At 41.6% G+C, this 22,565-nt stretch overlaps 1 protein-coding gene across 11 annotated transcripts in view; it reads left to right on the plus strand.

Annotated features, from left to right (window-relative positions):
• Positions 1–22,565, plus strand: part of arid1b (AT-rich interactive domain 1B) — a 173,377-nt gene that overhangs the window by 36,845 nt on the left and 113,967 nt on the right. For 8 of the 11 annotated variants that reach the window (XM_079693227.1, XM_079693230.1, XM_079693231.1 and 5 more), the window contains exon 3: positions 7,569–7,724. In XM_079693227.1, coding sequence (XP_079549353.1) covers positions 7,569–7,724 — 156 coding nt within the window. The remainder of the gene's footprint in view (positions 1–7,568; positions 7,725–22,565) is intronic. The other 3 variants (XM_079693232.1, XM_079693234.1, XM_079693228.1) reach the window with 1 other exon arrangement.

Raw genomic sequence — 22,565 nt, forward strand, 5'->3', positions numbered from 1 at the left:
CCTTAAGGTATCAAGGGCTTCCCAATGTATGAGGAGGGGGGGGGGGGGGGAGGAGATATCTAACCTTGCGAGATGCGAGGATGATGACGGGTATCGTTATGCGTAAACCCTCTTCTCTTGCCTAATGTTTAATCATGAGTCCGTTGATGCTGATCTGTCCCACAAACATAAGGACTGACCTTCACCTTGTATCGCAAACCAGGCTGTGATTGGCTGATCTTATCACCGCACAGAGCTCAAGAAGCTAGTTTGTTTTGTTTTGGTCCTGAGTGTGATGTGTTGTCAGCTGATCAGAGTTTATATTTACGCTATATTGCCAGTGTCAGACTTAAGCAACAGCACATGTGTTTTTAAATTTGACCAAATCAGACACTATCTTGTTGCCGTGATAGCATTGTGTTGCGTGTTTCAAAGAACTTACAAAGCTCATTGTAGTATTGCATCTAATTTTCTAGGATTTGGTGACTAACTAAATGTTGTCTAATGCAGTACACAGATGTGTTGGAATGGAAAAGTCAAGTAAAATAAAAAGTGTGCAAGACACACATTTCTGGTCATGGATTTTCTTAAAAATCACAACGCTGAACAAAAGCATATTTTTTCTTAAGTTAGCTGCAACAGCCAATCAAACAGGTCGATAATCGAGCATCGAGACGAATCCCACATTTAAAAATTCTAGAATTTAGCCAACTTGTTTACAATATACATCCATAAAATATAGATCCATATAATACAAATGAAATGTTTGTTTGTGTGAAACAAAAGAAAATAGTTACACAAATGATTTGTTTTTAATAATGTTTTTCTAAAATGATACACATCTTTTATACAAAGCGTTTACTATAAGAAAGATGAATCAAGTTTAGTTTAAAGATGCATTCACCACAACCATTTCTTTCAAGTAGATACATTCTTTAACTTCCACCCAAAACATTTAAGGGATCCTTTATTTCCCCCATCATTTCTGCAATTCTGACATATATTATTTGATTCAATCATTTTTCTGAGTCCCCCTCATTTTACAACATTAAACTGTTTCTTAGAGGCAGAGATTTTAAGGAGTGATAGACAAAAAGACAGCAGAAGGAGAGGCAAGATGCAGGTCAACTGAAAAATGGGACAGTTGGATCATTTAAAAGCTTCAGCCTCTTATAGCAAACATGCTTTAGAGAAATATTAGAGTTATTTTGATAACGCTATACTTTTGTATCCTTTGACTGACAGGTCTGACAGCTTTTCCTCCCTAACTGTTTTTACCTGCTACGCTTCCTTACTAAAATATCCTTTGATTATATGCCTTTATGTTAACTTTGAGATTCACTGAAGTGCTCTAAAGTCTAAATATAAAAGAAATCCAGTTTCCTTTTGCTATCTGTTTGCAAATGCAATTATTTGAATTTTACTGTTGTATATTTACGTAGATCCTGTTAGTCAAGTTCTGATAAACTCATATAATACTTTCTTTAAAGGCAGTTGTCTGTTAGTACACAGAAACTTCTTACAGTTTATTCATCTTCATATTCTTCATATTCCTGGCCTCTTCCTGCCCCTCAAGCAGGTTTTATTCTATTTATTTGGGACGATTGTTAGGAAGAGTTATTTTCCATTTGCAAAAGATACTGAAGAAAAATATCTGCCATTTGGACAGACACACTTAACGTGCAACAACAAGTTTTTGATCAATATATATGGTTGGTATATGGTCCAAGCAATGCAAAATATGTTCACTTGCTGCCAAGTTACTTATTGAAAGTTGAATAGGATTATATATAAAAATGTCAGTTTGAATCGATGACGTTGGGCTTTCAGTGTAATGCATGCTACTGTTAGCAAAACAGGTATAGGGTATTACAGCATCCATCAGTTCCTGTGTAGGAAATTATTATAACACATTGCTAACGGTATTCTTTCATTATCTTCTATCAGTTTGCACTACTGACACATGCTGGATTATTTGTTATTATTGTTAATAACTACCTGCTTGGGCATTTCCATCAGGGCCAGGGTGTGGCTTTTAATAAGCACTATTTTCCCAAAATGTATTGCCCACAAAACCTTTAGGAGTGAATTGAAAATATAACACATGATGGTTGTGGAATGACCCTAGGAAAATCTTAGAAAACAGACAAACAAAGTAAATACATCTTCGGACGCGTTCAAATGACATATCAAAGTAAATGTTTGATTGACATCTGACAGCAGTGGCCTGGTACTGTAGACTTTCAAGTTGAAAACATATAGTAGATCTTGATGCATATGGCTTTGTGACTGCTGAAATAACGGACTATGGAAATGAACGCAGTATGGTATTGGAAGAAATAAAAGGCAATTTAACTGTAAAGCTTCTTTCTGGTTAAACAAAATGAAACCTTTTAGAATCTGACTTTTAAATACATTTAAAAACCCAGCTTAACCCAGCTTCCCCAAATGTCTTTCTTTTTGGTGTCTATATACGCCGGGATCCGGAGTCATGGATGATCCTGCGGTCCTGTGTCATGGATTGCGAGTCCTGGATCTTGAGTCGTGGCTGTGGTCCTGGATCATAAGTCCTGGATGGATATACTCATGGATTCATCTTCCTATTATACACACATGCATTTCCAAACATTTGGACTACCTATGTTGCAAATGTATTATCTTTTCAATTTACACACGGCATCTATTGCACGTCTGTCCGTCCTGGGAGAGGGATCCCTCCTCTGTTGCTCTCCCTGAGGTTTCTCCCATTTTTCCCTTTAAACTGGGTTTTCTCTGGAAGTTTTTCCTTGTACGATGTGAGGGTCTAAGGACAGAGGGTGTCGTATTGTCATACTGATATTCTGTACAAACTGTGAAGTCCACTGAGACAAATGTAACATTTGTGATATTGGGCTATATAAATAAACATTGATTGATTGATTGATTGAAAAACAGCGACTTTTCTATGTTCCTTCCTTTTGCTATGTGTGTTGCACTGTGGGAAAATGGTTTCCATTAAGTCATACTGGGAAAAAAAAGCGAGTTTTGTTTTGTCACTTTTCTGCTTAAGCCTCCTTAAAATCAATGTGTAGATTGCAAAGTACCGCAGCTGATTTACCCCGGCTCGTTAGTGCTATTTGATTAATTACATTCACCTGGTGTTCCTGGTGCCAATCTGAACTGCATTAAACGTCTCTCTGCCTCCTCCATACCTCCTCAAATGATGTGAGTATAAAAGAACTTGAAGTTCTTTGGCGTCTTCTTCCTGTCTCCATTCGTCTTCATCATTATTTCACATTACCCTCCTCTAAGACTCTTCTTGCTTCCTTCCTCTGCTTCTCTTTTACACTTGTCTGTGTCGCTCCATCCTCCCCACATATCTCTCTGTCTGCCTCGCGTCTTTATCAGTCTCTCTCTGACTTTATCGTGTGAAACATCGCTTTATCCATCCCTTTAAGTATCTCAGTCTGTAACGCCGCTCCTCTATCTCCCCTCTGCCTCTTATCTCTCCATCTCTGTCTCTCTAAACATTTCTCTTTGCCACCGTCTCTTGGTCTCCTCGCATGTCTGTATCATGTTTTATGTTGTTGCTTTTTACTCTTTGTCAGCTCATCTGACTCTTTATTGCTTATATCCCTTTCTCCTGCTTTTCTCTTCATTTCTAGCTGGCTTTTCTTTGGTGTGTAATGGCCGTCTAGCAGGACAGCATGCTGATGTCCTGCCTGTCAGTATGTGTATGTGTGTGTTCAGGGGTCAGGGTTGCGGCTCTGCTTAGCTCACTGGTTGGCTGAACCCATCTGTCAATCAAAATTGCTGACCTGTGATCCCGGTAGCAGCCAGTCGCATCGCCTCTTTGACAGAATTAACAAAATCTTGTGTATTGCTCATTGGCCCAATTGAATAACACGTTTTTAAACTGCTGATTTAAAACCGCACACACACACACACACACACACACACACACACACACACACACACACACACACACACACACACACACACACACACACACACACACACACACACACACACACACACACACACACACACACACACACACACACACACACACACACATACCTGCGATGGATGAGGGTTAGCATCGCTATGTATTGCCCTCCGTTTGCAGAGCAGGAAGACATTGTCTGCCTTTGTATATGATTCTTGTTTTGATAGATTTTTGATTGAGTTCTTCTCTGTGTTTGTGTCTTTGTATCTTAATATGCCGCCAAGGCTTTTGTTTTCATCACACTGTTTTCTACAGTTTATGGTGAATTATTTGCTTCGCAGGACGTCTATTCTGCGTCATCTCTCCCTACAGCACCTCACATCTGTTGTCATTTCATTACAGACATTTATTTGACACTGTGTGCCTGCCAAGACACTCCGGATAAATCACACTGTTATTTTCTCTGCTTTCACCCACCTGAGTGGAAGGAAAAAAGGCAGAAAGTTGTCTTTTTTTCTGCATCCAGCAGTTGTGTTTATTGGTGTAAGCAGCGGCACAGCAAGTCTGTTTATCACTAAGCATATTTTCAGTCAAAGGGAATCAGGTTTCAGTGAGCTGGTGTGTACTCAGTGGGTACAGTACATTCATACAGTCGCCCCCAGCGATCAAACAGAAGCTGCTTTTGAATGGCTTTCTTCCCTCTCAAAGCCACTGTGACAGGTTGCTACATGTTAGACCTCCAGTCTGCCTGCTGTCTCTGTTCCTATTGACTGACTGACTGGCGGTATTTGGTTTGTCTCCATGACTGTCTCCACTGCTTGCTTACCTGATTGCCTGTCTACCTGCACGCATGACTGCCAGTATCTGCTCTTAAAGACACTATCGTAGTGTATATATATGTAACTATAAGTAGTTATAGGTAGACAAAGAGCTTGTCATAGCAGCAATATGAGAAGCAAACCTTTCCAGTTGCTGCAACCAACATGTATTTACATCTTCATTTAACTGCATATTGTTTTCCTGATTATGTCTAAAAAAATTCAGAATATAGTAAAACAGTGAACCAAGTCCAAGGTAATGTCTTTATTGTCTGTTTTTTCAGTCTTAAACCCAAACATATTAAGTTTTATCACAAAATAAAACTGCCTTTCTGCCGTAGTTGCATGAAAAATTACTTTGATTATCAATAATATATTGGAACAAGGTCTATAGAATGCAGCGTTGCTAATGTTATAAAAGACAGCTTGCTTGTTGTGCTCTGACATGGCAAAGACACTTAAAACAAGTAAATTGTGATCCATTAAAAAGGACATGGATCCAGTGAATTCAGTGGTCACAAATGATAGCACAACTTTCTTGAATTTTAAAATCTTGAGAAAATAAAGAATCACATAGCATTACACAAGAAGCTCCCCATGCTTATTTTTACCCATCCGGGCAGTCACGGCGGATATAAAGCAAAGAGAGGCAGCAGACGTAACATTGACGTATTGACGTAGCTTTCTTGTTCCCGCCGCTTGCTATCTGTGTCCCAGGTCTATTTTTACATATAAAATCTCTGCAACTCAAACTGGCAATTTTAAAGACAACAGAAACTGGTGTAGTTTATTATTAATTCATTAGCTTTCCGTGCTCTCTAACAAGGTTATTTATAGCTCCAAGAGGATTTCTATGGAGGCAAGAAAACCTAAAGAGCTGTTCTCCATTAGCCCTTTTCTGTCTTTATCGCGGCCTACCTCTATCTATTCCTCCGTCTATCTGTCACTGTCTGCCCCTATCTATCTGTCTGTCCTGTCATTGTGTTTGTCTGAGAAAGGAACCCACCCACGGTTGTCTGGTTTCGATCTCCATGGCGACCTAATCCTCGCCAATCCCAGAACAGTAGTGTTCCAGTTGAGACCCACTGTGTGTTACAGTAGCCTGTCATCACTGATCACAGGATAGAGTCGCTTCTGTTTTGTCAGAGTGGCTTTGATCCACAACTAATGGTGTGTGTGTGTGTGTGTGTGTGTGTGTGTGTGTGTGTGTGTGTGTGTGTGTGCGTGCGTGCGTGCGTGTGTGTGTGTGTGTGTGTGTGTGTGTTGCCCTGGCCTGCGTAATGAATCCAGTAGTGCTGTTGGCATGAGCGGGGCCATGCTATTAACCTCTCTGCCAGCTAGACTGATCTCACCCTGTCTGTCTGTCTCATCGGCCTAATGACACTCTCACACTCTGAGCACACCCCCCCCCCCCCACACACACACACACAGACCTGTCCTTTCTAATCAAATTTTCATTGAAGTGAAAAGTATTCTACATTGTCCAATCATCTCTATTCAGAGTGTCAAAAAGCTTCTGCCAGCATGGTGAGAAGATTTCTTTTTCAACACCCACTCAAAGGAAGTTACTCTTCAAAACTATTTCTAACGTTTTAATCTCCACTTGCCCTCTACATTCAGAGGATCACATTTCACTGTATTTTACACCGGCCACCACTTCAACAGCGCTTTTATGACTGACCGCGTTTTTTTCTCTTTACAGTCACAGTAAAACTACGATATGGATGTGTGCTCTTTACTTTTGATCTGACAAGACCGTAGTGTAGTAGTTCCGTAGTGTAGTAGTTCCTTAGTGTAGTAGTTCTGTCACGTTGTAGTCCCCTAATATCTAATATCATAATTTGAGATATAAATCTCTCGAGACTTTTACTCTGCCAAGCCAGCCAAAAGAAGATTTAAAGGGACATCTCAAAGCTTGGGACTCGGAGCAAAATCTGGAGGTGGACGATGAGCTTCACACACGCCCCAAATTACAGCCTGTGTGCTTGTTTAATGAGCTTGTGGTAGCACTTTTGGTCGTCAATAAATAAAAAAAGCAATATGACATGTTGGGAGAAAAGATATGACATGAAAAATGCTGTCAAATTGCTTCACCAGTAGTCGTAAATGTTTTTTAATAGTCTGTACTTAGCTTTTGTGTGTGTGTGTTGGCATGCTTGTGTGTCTGTGTGAATGAGAAAACCCCAGCCTCCGTAGGAATCCTTAGAGGAGTGAGGAGCACCTGGCGCTGTCTGTAGTCATAACAAACGACAAGAGGGGATTTGGACTACATTTGTATCGGTGCCAGCTTGTTACACGCACTCCGTGTTCACATTCATTCTCATAACCGGCGTGTAATGTAGCGTTGGGACTTGGCGTGGCTTCGCCCTCGCGAGTTAGTTCTTTAACTGCACTGCCTGGAATGCCCCGGCTCATCCATGTGTCCCTCATTAGGGTTACGGCCTGGGACGGGCCAGCGGAAATATCCAACACACCTCATCCCATCTGTGAGCAGAGATAATGTAGAGGAGGATGCACTTGGCAAGCCAGAGGACATAAAGTTAGAGGTTTCTGCAGTGAGAGTTCATTAGGCGGAGGATTGCTGGGAGACGGGTGTCAGCCTGGTCTGAGCTAAATTAAAAGTGTTAGCTCAGGGACAATCAGATGGATTGGGGAATGTATAGTGGCCAGTTTGTGTTGGCCAGTGTGAAAATGTCCAAATATAATTTCAGATTTGCTTTTGACTATTACAGTGCCCCTGACAGCCTCTCTGCATTGCTTTTAATTTGAAGGGAACGTTTTCTTCCACCTTAGCCCTAACCTTAATGCCTCCCTTCTAACCGTTGTGTGATTGGTTGTTTCAGCAGGTGGCGCCATATGGACAGCAGGGAATGGGGGGCTTCAGCCAGCAGCAACAGGCGGGGCAGCAGGGGAACCCTCCGTACTTCAGCCCCCCCCAGCAGACCCCGCCAGGACCCGCTCAAAGCCCCTACCTGCAGCCTCGACCACCCCCCCAACAGGTACTAACACCAGCTCATCAGAGCGAGACACACACTGTGCTGTTCGCCGGCTGTAAAATTGGCCAAGACATTCAGCTGTAATCAAGCCCAAAGTCCCCTTGACATGCCATGAGCAAACAAATTGAAATGATTACCATAACTCAAGACAAAATATGAATAAATATATCAGATACACATTGATGCGCAGATGTCGCTTATCAAATCAGGAATAACATTTGAAACATCAGCCGAGAAAGGGATTTCATCCAAAAAAAATTCCATTGGTTATATTTTAATATTTTAGTGGTGCTGAAATTGGAGAGATCATCTTTAGGGATAGTGAGTGTGTGTGTGTGTGTGTGTGTGTGTGTGTGTGTGTGTGTGTGTGTGTGTGTGTGTGTGTGTGTGTGTGTGTGTGTGTGTGTGTGTGTGTGTGTGTGTGTGTGTGTGTGTGTGTGTGTGTGTGTGTGTGTGTGTGTGTGTGTGTGTGTGTGTGTGTGTGTGTGTGTGTGTGTGTGTGTGTGTGTGTGTGTGGTCCAATATGCCAGTGTATGTGGTCCCATTATTCCCTCGCATTATTTATAAGAAGGTATTTTAGGTAAATATCACTGTGTGCTTCTATATATTGTCATAACCTCTCAGCTCACACACACACGCGTACACGCACACGCACACACACACACACGCACACACACTCACACTTACAGAGAGAGGACTTAAATGCAATTCGAGTTCACAGTGATACAGTATAAACACATATTGAAAATGTTCTATGCACACAAACGTGCCTGTGCAATCCCAGAATCCTCAGTACAACAAAAGGCCTGTTGCACAGTTTTGGATTGAGGCTCGTCCTGCCAAGTTTTGGTGTGTTGTTCTGTTGAAGTTTTCCATCGGGGATCTGGGTTCAAGCAGTTGTTTTAGAGTTGAGTGAAGGCTGCCCATGTGTTTCCCATCCACTCTGCAGCCAGAGGGATCTATCCGCCTGCATGGAGTGACTCTGGTTAACAGCCTGTCCCGGGATAGGAACAGATTAGAACAAAACTGAGCAGGAAAAGAACAGTACAAGACGGGAGAGATTACAGATACAGAACTGGACAGGAAGGGAAATATCAGACAGAACAGGGAGGGAGAGCCAAAGAGTGGACGATGCAGAACTGGAAAAGAGACATGAGTAGGGGTGGGTATTGAGAACCGGTACTAAGTTAGTACTGGTGCCCAATTGGACAGTATCGGTATACCGTTAAGCCGCTGGAAAAACGGTGCTGCTATCGGTATATGAGTTACGCTACTTCCTTAGTTTAAACAATTCTGGTTGGTTGGGAACCCTCATCCCGTGGGACGTATCCGGTTTGATTACCACTCTGATCGGCCACTGTGAATGCCACCCGTCATCTCTCCTAACAACGCTCTTATTATTGTGAGACTCCTGGGGGCAGACCCTAGGGGCAGACGCAACATCTGCTAGAAACAGCGTCTCAAGGCTTCTTAACATTTAACAACCTATTAATGATGCATACCCACTTAATGGGAAGAAACTCAGCTAACAGACGATATTAACCATTTTACCTGCACGGAACAGAAGTCCAACACCAAGAGTCTAAAATCAACACTTAGCGAAACGGGCTATCGGGGCTAACGGCTACTTTAGCACATAACTGGCAAAAGTGATCTTTTCTACGCCATGTTATCTGCACAAACGACATATCAAATGAACGTTGAGATTCCACAGATTCCATTGGTGTAAGTCTCATCACTGTACGACCACAACTTACTGAGCTAGCAGCCAGGAAAGAGCAAGAAAACAACTTCACTTTACGTAGCCATGATGAAAAGGATGTCTTACCTTTGCTGTTTTGTGATCAAAAGCTGTGTTCAAGGGCATACAAACGGTTAATCCAATGTCTCTGGGTAACTTTAAAATAATTACTGATAATCCTTTATTACAATTATAAATAATAAACGCAATAAACTGATAATAATGGTTAGCCGACCGGAGCTTCCGGTTGCGCACGCAGCGTCTTGTTTTAACTTAATAATGGTCATGTTTACATGGATTTATGAACTGCCCCTAATTACCGCCCCCCTTCCAGAGACACACTGTCAAACGCACTCATACCTGCTTGGTATGACATTGAAAAAGTTACAATAAATAATAAATACAAATCAATTACAATAAAATGACTGTTGTTTAATCTCCACATCTTGTAACCATGTCTATAATTTTGAGCACCAAATTATTGAAAAGTATCGATAAGAGTATTGAAAATTACCGGTATTGATAAGCGGTATCGGTATCGATCAAATCCTAACGATACCCATCCCTAGACATGAGTGAGGTCAAAAGCAGCTATGCAAGATCAGCATCAGAATGGTAGTTCATCAACAGTTGCGTGAGAAGTCAACATCCAATCTTTGTTTGTTTTGTGTAAAGAAATACAGTGTTTAATTTCAAAACTGAAGAGACTGTTAAATGGAAAGATACACCACCATCATCGCAAGCTACAACGTAACTGCTGCTTACATAATTTAACAATCTAGAAGGTATGATTGGCACTTATCTTTCCTTTAAGTTGCATTAGAGTGATTTCTACATTTACTGTAAACGCATTTCTCTTTCTAGATTGCAAAGACATGTTCATGCAAAGACTATATATATATTTTTTAAAAGCATCCTTTATTTGGCCCAGATCCCTTTTTGGTTCACCAATGTGAGTGTTTAAGCATCTGCACTAGTTGAGGCCATTAGGCAGTAGGTAGTTGGATCTGTCATGGTAGTTATACTGTGATTTACTGAGATGAAGTTAAACCTTTCTTTAGAAAGTCTGGAATAATGAGTACATGAAGACAAATAGCTAAGCAAAAAGCCATTGAGAACACAAAAGCAGGTTGTCAAAAAATAAAATCGTTAGTCTTGGCATAGTAATTTCACACTGAACATTTCAGCCAGCATGCCTTTTGTCTCTCACTGAAAAAAAAGCACTTACTCTTATTCCCCCCCTTTAACATGCTCACACACACAGACTGAGCTGCCTACTGCACAAACATTATTCCCTCTAACGAGGAAAGGCTGAGATCCATGGCCAGGCTGACATTTCGTGACAGTAATGGTGTGTTTTCATCATTGCTGATGATGCGGCACCAATTGACCCTCGCTGACATTTACACACCAGGTAGTTGTGCCCCAGCTCTCTGATTGGCCAAAGCTCTGTTTCACCTGTGCTGATAGGTCCCATATTGGTTTCCATGCCAACTGCTGTGGTGACCAAAGAGCTGCTTTCCCTTTGTTTTTCATTGTTAGGCATGCACGCCACTTTAAGGGAAAATGTTTCAATCAGCGCACATGGTTGTTAACGCTGCATAAAAGCCACAATAACTTCAGCAGCCACTGCATCAATGTTGGTTCCCGCTGTCTTTAGCTTTTAATCAAGAAATCCTTCATATGTGTTTCAGCTATATAGCATTTTATATCCCGGCAACACAGCAGGCGATGTGCCGACACCACCTGATTCCTGTCTATTAGCCATCAAACTGTAGACCAACTAAATCCTCTCTTTGAAAAATAAGCTTCCATACATTTTTATGTTTTGGCTTGTTGTTGGAATTGACTTTTAACAAGAAACCCTGATATTAATGAAGAAGAACCGTCAATTTAATTTCAATGGAAATGTATTGTTAGTAATAGGCTATGTCTCTCTTGCAACGGTAGGTTTTTGGAATATCAGTGTATTTTGCAGACCAATTCCATCTTTTGTGACCAGCTGAGAATCCTGTTCCAGCGACCACTCACTTTAGTTCAGCAATTTTTTTTCAAGTATTTATTGAAAATACACAATATTGATCATTAATACAAACATGACATTTTACACATTAGAAAAAGAAGCCTGTGCGCTGGCATTAAGACAAAGTTAATTGTTCATCGATTTAGCAAGAGAGGAATTTAGAGAAGCAAATAAAACCAGAAAACAAAAGAATACATTTAACTAACAATGAAACCAGGTCTCTGTTTTAGATTTTGGAACCAAGAGTAAACATGTTTGGAAATTAAACTTAAACACTGCTGTTGGCCAAGTTTACAAGTAGGATATTTGGTGTCTTTTCAGCTCAGCAATGTTTTTCTTACATGTTTTTCTGTGTGTCTTTCCATCAGTTTTTGTGTGTGTGTGCCTGTGTCAGTGTGTACACAAATCAGCCGAGTGTGCTGCAGCAATTCTGAGCTGTGAAAAGGTCAAACGGCGACCTTTGTCTGTGATTCTGGGCTGAAATGAGACATGATGTGAGCCGCACGGAACGGATTACACACACACACATACACACAATTGCAAGCGCATGCCAGATTAGGATGTCATTGTGGTTTTGACCCCAGTTTTTTGACCCTGCATTACTCTGCTGAAAAGTTCTTTATTTTGCTCTTCCTGCGCTCTCCACAGTTCCTTTCCCCCACTCCACTCCCATTAACCCTAGCCAGAGGACATCCTCCAGTTGATGGAACCATCCCAGCTGCCTTTGACACAGAATTTGCTCTGCAACAAAACGCTATTAGCTGGTTTTGTAACAAATCGAAGTGAAAATGCCATCTTTCTTTGAGTCTATTGCACTGCTGTGACCTCATCCGATTACGAGGAGCAGAGCAGGCTAAAAAGACATTTCTAAGACATCAAGGCTGATACGAAAAAAATAAAAAATATATAATAACATCAGGGAAGAAATGTGGGTGGTTTTCTGCTTTTTGAGTGCTGTGGGTGTTTGAGAACAGCAGATATTTAAAAATTGATGAGTGCGAGTTGAAGTTTGCAGAAACACTGTTACATTCACTTATATTAATGGATTGAGATCGTTTCAACCTCATGCAGTTCTTTGTTTCTTATTAGTACACTTACATGTCACTTTCCACAACTGATTTTGAATCGACTGTTAAAAACACGAGAAACAAATATATTTAAATGCCATATAATGGGGTCCCCTTTTCTTGAAGTATATTTTAACAGACCCTATAAATACCATGACCCTGATGTTTTTGGTCTTATTGTTAGCTTCAATTACAGCGTGAGACACATCTCTTAAAATAAAAAAATGCAACGCTGGCCAGCTGCCAGCCTTAAACTCGTTTTATTGTTGTGAGAACATGGTGCTGGCTTTCATCAGCTATTTCATGGGGAACTCACTATTTCATATTTCAGACAGTGTGTTACAGTTGTTTTTCAGAGAGCAATAACATGTGTCAGAATATAGACTTGACTTCTCTTTAGTATAATATAAACTGTATGGTTAATTTGTAAGAATGTGTATAGTAAGGGATTTGACTGCTGGTCTTTGAAGAAGGAAGTTATTCTTTGACATTTACTTCCTGTAGTGAAACCTTCCTATCCACTCTCCCCTGTGAAAACTGATCCCACCGGTCGTTTCCTCTATTGGCCTTAACTATTTCCTTTTCCTGTCTGAGAGTGGGCTCTGGGGAGATGTCAATGAGCTCAGAGCTGATTGGAGGAGACACGCTCACTTTACAGGGACCGACTTTGAAGGAAGCTGATTCATTGGTTTGTATTAGTGATGCTCATGAGCACAACATCATATGACCTCCATGTGGTGTGAACTAAACAACTACAGTACCACGAACGCTCCTGGCAGTTCAAGCTATTTTACTTTTATTCTGAAAATAGAGTTACCACTGAATGTGGGCCTTTTATATGACAGAATAAAATGTACAGGCCACTGGAATGTTATCATATTCTGCAATGAAACCATAGCATATCTTTGCTGTCCTCTGAAAAACATGTATCTCTAAAGTGCCAGATTTCTGAAGAGAAGAAAACAGTCAGCTTTGTGACACTGCATTTTGAAGATAGTACAATGTTTTTGTTATGAGAGGAAGTGGAATTTCTACAGCAAAAAAAAACAGTAGACCATTGAAGTAATTAAAATAAAATACAAATCACTACATTTGGAGAAACACTTGACATCAACAATGTCCATTGTGTATTGAATGAAGTCTGCATATTTGTCCATCAAACACCTTTTATGTATTTACTGGCTGTTCTTAAGTATTTCTATATCACACAATCTTCCTGTGTAGGGGATCACTTCCCAGTTGTTATGGGACTGTTGGTGTTAAAATGTTGACTTGCTAAAGTATTTTAAGGCTCTTCTATTTGACTTGACTGTTAATTATTGATGAACAATAGAAGCACCAGAGAAGTAGCTAAATGGACCTTGTGATATGATTGTTTTAAAGAACAAAGTAAAGAACTTTTAACTTAAGAAAACAAAACATATTCTCTCATTACGCCCATTCTATATTCTAGTTGCTTTAAATGTAAAAAAAAGATTAGTAAGAAAGTATTTGTAGGTCTTTAGAGGGAGCCCTTTATAAACAATGAGTGCCCTATACTGGCACATCATCACCTGGCTCCTTTACCTCTCCCTACTTCCAGTCATTTCCTATTTCCTGTCGGTCACCCCCCCGCCCCCACCCGGCTGCAGCAGCAGGCCCTTTCTCTCGCCCTACGCCACCCCCGCTTTTAATCACACCAGGTTAATTAAAAGGCCGTCGAGCCTTTCTGCAGCCTGCCCCCCTGGCTTTATTACCCCCTCGCTGTATACTTGCTCTGCTGCCTCAGTGCGCGCGCACACACACACACACACACACACACACACACACACACACACACACATACACACACACACACACACACACACACACACACACACACACACACACACACACACACACAGAAATGGGAGCTCACCTTGGCGAAAGAGGTGGAGAGGAAGTTGAGGGGACAAGACAGAGGAAATGAGAGGCAGGAAAGGGTGTGTGAAGTGAAAGCGAATAGTGTGTGTGTGTGTGTGTGTGTGTGTGTGTGTGTGTGTGTGTGTGTGTGTGTGTGTGTGTGTGTGTGTGTGTGTGTGTGTGTGTGTGTGTGTGTGTGTGTGTGTGTGTGTGTGTGTGTGTGTGTGTGTGTGTGTATGCGTGTGTATGCGCAGGGGGGCCCCGTGTGTGTGGGTGGGGCGCTCAAAGTTCAATGTCATTAATTGGTCACCATTTGAATATTAAGTGAAGAACTCTGTTAATTAACAGGATAATAAAAGTGCTGCTGGCTGGAAGGGGGTGGACAGAAAGAGGGAGGGATGGAGGGAGGACAGGCTGCGGAAATGGAGGGCATATGGTGGGAGAGGGGAGGAGGGAGAGAGAGGGAGAGAGGCTGGGTGCGGGGTGATAAGAGGGAGAGAGAGACGTCCATGGGTAAAGGTCTGGCAGTGGTAATTTGCAGAGAGCTGCGTTAATTGTCATAACCTTTTAAATGGCAGAGTTTATCGGAGTCCTCTAAATGTCCCCGCGTATCGCCACGGCAACCCTGGGCCTGCCGTACTCCGATTGGCCACCGCTGACGAGCACTTAAGCTTGATGAGTTTTCAGGCACAAACTAAATGATGAAATTGAAAAAAAAACTATATATGCTGTATATGTCAGCTTGGGTTTGTGTGTGTCTGTGTGTGTATGTGATTATGTGTCTGAGACCATGTTTTTAATTTGGTGTGTTTTTTACCTCCACGTTGACTGACACTCGCTAATTGCTCGACTAGAATCCGCCACTGTTTTTTCTTTTCTTTTTCAGTCTTCTTTTTTCCCTTTTTTGATTTATGTTTGTTTTTGTACAGCCGAGCTGCAATTCAAATGCAAATGAACGTGAACGGGAGAGGTGTTTTTGGAACGGTTAGGACAATCATAATGGCTCAGAAAAAAAGGGTGCCCGTAGTTAGCGGCACAGCACCCTGGGGGATTAATTTAGCTGCCATTTGTTAGGAAATGCCGCTACATTTGTTCTTGGATACAGACTTCACAGACAGAGAGAGAGAAAGAGAAAACACAAAAAAGGAAAATGTCAAAGTCGAGCTTGCCAACACACATCGCTATTGTTCCTCCGTGCTTTAGCGAAAGTCATGTGGATGTACACCAGTTTGGGTGGATGTCCTCTTTAACTGTGAGCCAAAGCAATTGAAGTGACTGGGCGGATGGGGGTGGTGGTGGTGACGGGGACTTGCGAAGAGTGTGTGAAGTGAAGATGGTACAAAGACTGGCTCTTATTTGATTAGCCTGTGTAGAGGAATGAGAATGAAAGCCCTGGCAACGGCATCTGCAGCTAACACTGTCGGCTCCATCTGACATCATCCCTGAGGGACGGCCTGCGCACGTATCACTGTGTGTTTGCATGCACATTACTTTCTGTGTCTGTATTTTTTATTTATATGGGCAATAGCTAATAGCTGCTTTTGACTGTGTGTGACTGTGTGTGACTGTGTGACTGTGTGTGACTGTGTGTGACTGTGTGTGTGTGTGTGTGTGTGTGTGTGTGTGTGTGTGTGTGTGTGTGTGTGTGTGTGTGTGTGTGTGTGTGTGTGTGTGTGTTGTCCTGTGTCGGCGCTCTGGTCCTCTCTTGTAGTCTCTTTGTGCTAAAGGTCAGGGGGATTGCTGAGATAGAATCCAATCTGAAGGACACAGCACTAGAACAGGCCCTGCTACAAATGGAACTATTAATGCTGGACACACACACACACACACACACACACACACACACACACACACACACACACACACACACACACACACACACACACACGCACACACAGCTCTTGGATAAAGAGGCACACACACACAGGACTCCTCGCATACACATAGCCACACACAGCAGCTGTTTCCATGCTAATGGTCACCTTTCCTCTTGATGATAATAATAGACTGTACCCTGGAATAAATGCCCATCATTTACATGGCGTCCAACCAACACACTGTTTCAAAAGGCACTTGCCGCAGAGGAAAGTAGGTCTGCCCTGTAATATATTTACAGCATATCTGACATAGTCAGAATGTAACTGCAATGTTTTCCAAATATTCCGAAACGGATCAAAAGATGTAAGTGTCAAGAGAACACGAGAGACGAGCACATCATAACCAAATGTTGATTTGTCACATTTTTCAGAACACGGTGTAGCCGGCGCTCGCTGCTGATTGTTGCTTTAATTACGGTTCAGTCGGTCTGATTGGTGTGAGCATGTGTGCGTATCTGCAAGTCTGAACCGACGCCTGTGTGAACGCGGGGTGTTGAATATGGATGTGTGCCGCCCCCCCCCCCCCCCCCCCCCCCCTCCAGCACCACCATCAGCTCCAGCACCGCCTCTCCCTGATGCAAAGAAGCTTTTTGTACATGTCTGTAATCGTTTCTTTTTTAAAGGTTGTTTTTTTTGGCAGCTTAGATGAATGCAAGATGAAAACGCCGCTTTTAACTATAATAACCTGTAGAGAGCAGAGCATACATACACACGTAAATAAAGACGTTCATATACTGTAAAAGAGGAAACACACTCCCTCACATTCTCACCTCTGTCTGATCCACCTGTCACTATGTCTTCTCCCAGAGAGTGACCCAGTTTGTGTGTGTGTGTGTGTGTGTGTGTGTGTGTGTGTGTGTGTGTGTGTGTGTGTGTGTGTGTGTGTGTGTGTGTGTGTGTGTGTGTGTGTGTGTGTGTGTGTGTGTGTGTGTGTGTGTGTGTGTGTGTGTGTGTGTGTGTGTGTGTGTGTGTGTGTGTGTGTGCCTCTCAGGGTCTTGCCAATGGACATCAGAGACTCACTGTCCTTGGGGTAATGTGGCAGAGGGTTGTGGTCAAATACTTCATGTGAATGTGTGCGTCGAGTTAGTCAGGGTCTGGGCAGGGGGTGGGGGTATGGGCTTCTCTCCTAAAGACGCGCAATTAAGCTTAATTTTTAATGAATATTAATGCATTAGCGTCAGATTTTCTGGAGATGTGCATCTGCTAAGGTGCAGCAGAAAAAGGGGGGTGACTAATTCATTTGGTAGTCATGAGGAGAACGGCTGGAGGCAGGGGGATGGAGAGGGTGAAAGGAAAAGAGGACGAGTGATGGATATAAATAAAGAGATGGGGATGGAGTGTGAGGGATGTGAGAGGTGTGGAGAAAGCAAGAGATTAATGAGGAGAGCGGATGGACAGAGAAGGAGGCGATGCTTCAGACTGAGAGGAGAGGGGGGGTGTGAGGGAAGGGTGGAGCACAATATAAATGTTATTAGCAGTGGTGTAAAGTAACTATGGCAATTTACTCAAGTACTAATACTAATAATAATAAATTGTTTTTCGATAGCGCTTTTCATAGTCTCGAAGTACTGTGCTTTAGTACATTTTGGAAGGAGTTGGAATATGTACTTGTACGCAAATTGTGTACTTGTACATGTGGATTAATGATGAAATATACCGTAATCAAAACTAAAATACAAATTTATTTAAACCTGGAGTAAATTCACAAGCTAACCTGTAGTATACTTGGTCATTCAAATTAGCTGCACCTTTACCAGCTAAACACATTAATGCACGAATAATTATATAAAAACATATGATATATATTATTCTGAAATGGGCCAATCTGCAAAATGAGTATGTTTGTCACTTCAAGTATTTTTTTTTATGCTAATACTTTAGGACCTTTACTTGTAACAGAGTATTTCTACTTAAAGGGGACCTATAATGCAAAATGCACTTTGTGATGTCTTTTATACATACTAGGGGTGTAACGGTTCACAGAATTCACAGTTCGGTACGTACCTCGGTTTAGGGGGTCACGGTTCGGTACGGGTTCGGTACAACAAGAAAAAGCAAAAAAAAAGCAAAAATGCATAATTCCAGGCTTGTTGTTATTTATATTTGAACAGTAGTGCAAGTTTCAGTTTAAAAATAAGGAACACTAACATTTTGAATAATTAACTGTATTACACTGTTAAAAACAAACCACAAACAGTACCACACACACTCAGATGCCCAGATTAACTTTAACGGCTGATTTCAAACAAAAAGGTTCAATAAGCTGTAAAACTAAAAATAATGTCTGAAAATATTACATCATAAATAATAAGAAAGTGTTTCAAGAGCGCATAGCCGTTGAAATATATATGCCAATAGCTTCCGTTATTTATTTTGGTCTCATGGCTTTCATGTCTATTGGCTTCTTAAAAACAGCGGGGATAAGCTGTTGAACTGCTGTTGTCTTTTGCTGGGCTCCGGTGATGGGCAAATCTGGGTGATGTCTTCTGATATGATTTAGCATGTTTGGCGTGTGTTATCATTAGCATACCGCCAGGGGCGGATCTAGAAAAATATTCATGGGCTGGCAAGAGGGTGGCAGGAGATTTTGAGGGGTAGCATCCACTGGCAGAAGTATATGCTGATTTAATCGCAGTCATATCAATCAATGTTAACTTGGAAAGCCACAATATTAATATTTTAACTCAATAACATTAGGTGACATTATTGTGGCACATCAGTAAAGCCTTACATAAAAGGTGGCAGACATAATTTAATGAATTTTAACTGAACAATAACTGAATGAGTTGGTTTAACTCTTAGACCAGCAGGGGTACCAAATCTATGAAGACTGCTGCAATAAGTACATGAATGAACTGTCTCATCGCTGTTTGTCTGTATGAATATGAGAATATTAACAATCATATTATTCCTATCAGCTGTCAATCACTTTTATGATTCACATATTCATTTATTATTGAATAAACTTAATTTTTTGGAGGAGTTAATGATGAATGTTCCTCAATATGCTTGCTCACCCTCCTTCAAATTTGAAAGACAAGTAATTATATCATGTATCAAAATTCAAAAGATTCAAAGGAACAGTTCAGCGCCCTAGAACTTTACTGCAAACAGTCACAACCTTGACTTTACATCAGAAAGAACAAACATTAAAGAAGTGACTAACTGCATCAGTTAGGGTTAAAAATGTGTGTTCAGCTAAAACATATACATCGCTGAAGTTATTATCTAGTGGAAAGCCCTTACCTACTGGCCTAGTTAAATCAAAGTGGTTGCTTTCTTTTGGCTGGGCAGTGTAGTTTTACACACCGTCTTATTTGACTTTCTCAGGACATAAAACTGTTTTTTGGGGACCGACCCCCACAAAGAAAAAAATATATACACACATACAAGGTCATCATCTTAACAGTTTGTTATGCTCATCGAGTCATCCGTGAGCAGAGCATCAATTTGGCATGCCTATTACAGCTGAATGCGGCGATTACCATCTTGTTCTGCAAAACTTATTAAGATGTAAAGCTTTAGTGCGCTTTGATTCAATGCTGAGTACAGCCAAACTTGACAGTCTCTTCTCTGTCATTGTAGACTCATTCCTCCCGTCTGCTTGGATCCGAATGGTTCTCGTTTTGCGCCGTCCCATTAAAATGAAATCGCCGCCAATCATATTTCCAAGCTCGTGCCAGGGCCGGGGGAGGGGTTACAAGACTCGCATCTTGTGCTGCATTCACTTGCACTCGGACATTAGAGAATGGGGTGGCAGCTGGGGTGGCAGCTGGGGTTGCAAGGCTATTTTTTAGGGTGGCAGTTGCCACCCCGGTAGATCCGCCCCTGCATACCGCACCGATGTCTAACAACGCCGACACACTGTCCTCGTCCGATCCACCACTCGCACTCCATCGTTATTGTAGTCCACAGGGAACCCGAAATGTTCCCACACAGCTGATTTAAAAGAAGCAGGTGGGTTCTAGCTCCTGTGTGTTATCTGAAAACGCCATATTAACTTTTCTTCTTCTTGTATTTTGTTCGTTTTGTCGTGTTTTCTTCTTCTTCATTTGTTGTTTAAGAGCGGCTGGCAAACAGCTTTTAGGCGCAATACCGCCCCCTGGATTATATATAGTGTAGTGGATACTGCCCTGAATGACAGACTTTTTTCCCACTCGTAAAAAAAAGGCATATTCGTCGTGTGACTGCATGTTCCGAACCGTGACGTCCGAACCGTGACGTCCGAACCGTGACGGTGCGGGACGAATACGGATACCGTTACACCCCTAATACAAACATATGTGTCCTCGGTGCGTCGGGGAACTCACGCAGCGTCAGAAAATAAAACCCTCTCTCTTTTGCGCCGTACCCAAATCTTTTAAAAATGGGTGTACAACGAGCGGATACAGATTCCATCCGAACTGACGTCAAATCGGCAGCAGACCCATCAAGAGTTGCTGTCAAAAACAATGCCTGACGTGTTTTGGACGTCTTTGTTTACATTAGCAAGCCTTGCTAACACTCAGAGCTAACCTGTACGGTGTAGAGCACATGTGTTTAAAAAGCAGGAAATAAAAAAAGAACTCACCTTGTGATAAACCTGAAAAGAGAAAAAGCCTTTGAGCTCCATACTTTTTCAGAAATAATCCTTGACGTGGTTTGAACAGGATGGCGTTTTATCACAACCAAATTTAACTTTATCCCCGGTAGAATTCTGATCAGGCATTAGCTCCGCCTCCTCCTCTTCTTTTTTTTTCAAGCTAAGGACACAAGATCCGCGTTTCTCTAACAGGGCTTCAAAAGAGGGGTTTGAGCAGTATGAGGCATTGTTGCAATGGGTGATCTGTTTGGTATTTTGAAAAAAAACCTTCACAGACATGTTTTGTATAGGCATGGCCCTACAATATATTTTTCAAATATAGCATGATAGGTCCACTTTAAGTAATGACCCGAGTACTTCTCCCACCTCTGATTATTAAAGAAAAAAGGTATGAAAATCAAAGCCAACACAGAAAAGAATAGAAGATGTGAGCGGAAGCTGCTGAGAAATTCATTTGACCCCTGTATTAAAGGGAAGAGCAGCGTGTGACGAAAACACTGCACACAAAGTTTTTAAAAGCAACATAGCCCAGAGCAGACAAAGGCGGCAGAAAAAAGGATTACAAATCAAGCATTTTTATTAAAAAAAGTATAGTCTCAAGTCACACACATCTTTTTCTCGCTGTTTGGGGAAAAAAAGATTGCGACAGATGTCAGCCAAAATCAGCTTAAAGTAATGGCCATGAATTTAGTTCCTGCTGCTTTCTGTTGTGTGTCAAGTGGTGGCATCAAATGAAGCCGCTCGCTGTCACCAGAGCTTCACCGCTTGTTTTCTGAGGCAGTCAAACTCACAAAGCAGAGCAACATTTCACCTTGCTCCCTGCTTGAACACAGAGGCAGAGAGTGTGCAGTGCAACCAACCAAAAAGGCTCAGTACAACATTCTTAAATTAGGTGTGAGCCGAAAAAGAAAGAGAGTGTCAAATTAGATGTATGTCAGGGTTGGAGGAAACTGTTTGGGGCAGCACTGTGGCTCAGATTCTCCTGAAAGTAAATATGCTCAAACTGGAGAGGGTTTTGTTCCATAGCACAATTGACTTTTGACCGCTTTTGTTTCTCTTTGACGAAGTTTAACTGTTTAACTGTCAGCATGATGCTGACAGTACAAACAATCATTTAGACTACTTTTTAAAGAGTGCAAGTGTAATTTTCCCAAACAGGCAACAGACTTCAACATCTCTGCTTCCAGATCCTTGCACACTTAACGGAGAGCCGAACAAAAGTAATGCAACGATTTTCTCCGAATTCATACGAGTCTCATATTCTAACTAAGTCAGCACTGACAACACGTACCATGACCGCAAAATGTCATATACTGTACCTCTACTCATAATATCCCAAAATGTTTGATCTTTTGAAGTTGCATTACTTGTTTCCTGAGTTGTAGTGATGTGCATTTATTGTTAACATATCCTGAAGGTTGCCATGTCAGAGTTTCTAAGTTTAGAAGCGAGTCAGGTCTAATAGTCAGGTGTTGTTGACAGGACAAAAGTAACAGATGTTTATTTCATATTCTTTCGCCCCGCAGCTAATGTAGTCAAACTGTATGTGTGTAGCGGCATTCATTAAACATGATTAGTCATATTTCACCAACAGAATACATAGGGAAGCATGGGTGCTGTGTGTCTTTACTCTGCACTGTTCCCATGAGGAGAACAAAAGTTGGTTGTAGAGT

The sequence above is a fragment of the Notothenia rossii genome, assembly GCF_949606895.1.
Source record: "Notothenia rossii genome assembly, chromosome: 7".
Taxonomy (NCBI): Eukaryota; Metazoa; Chordata; class Actinopteri; order Perciformes; family Nototheniidae; genus Notothenia; species Notothenia rossii.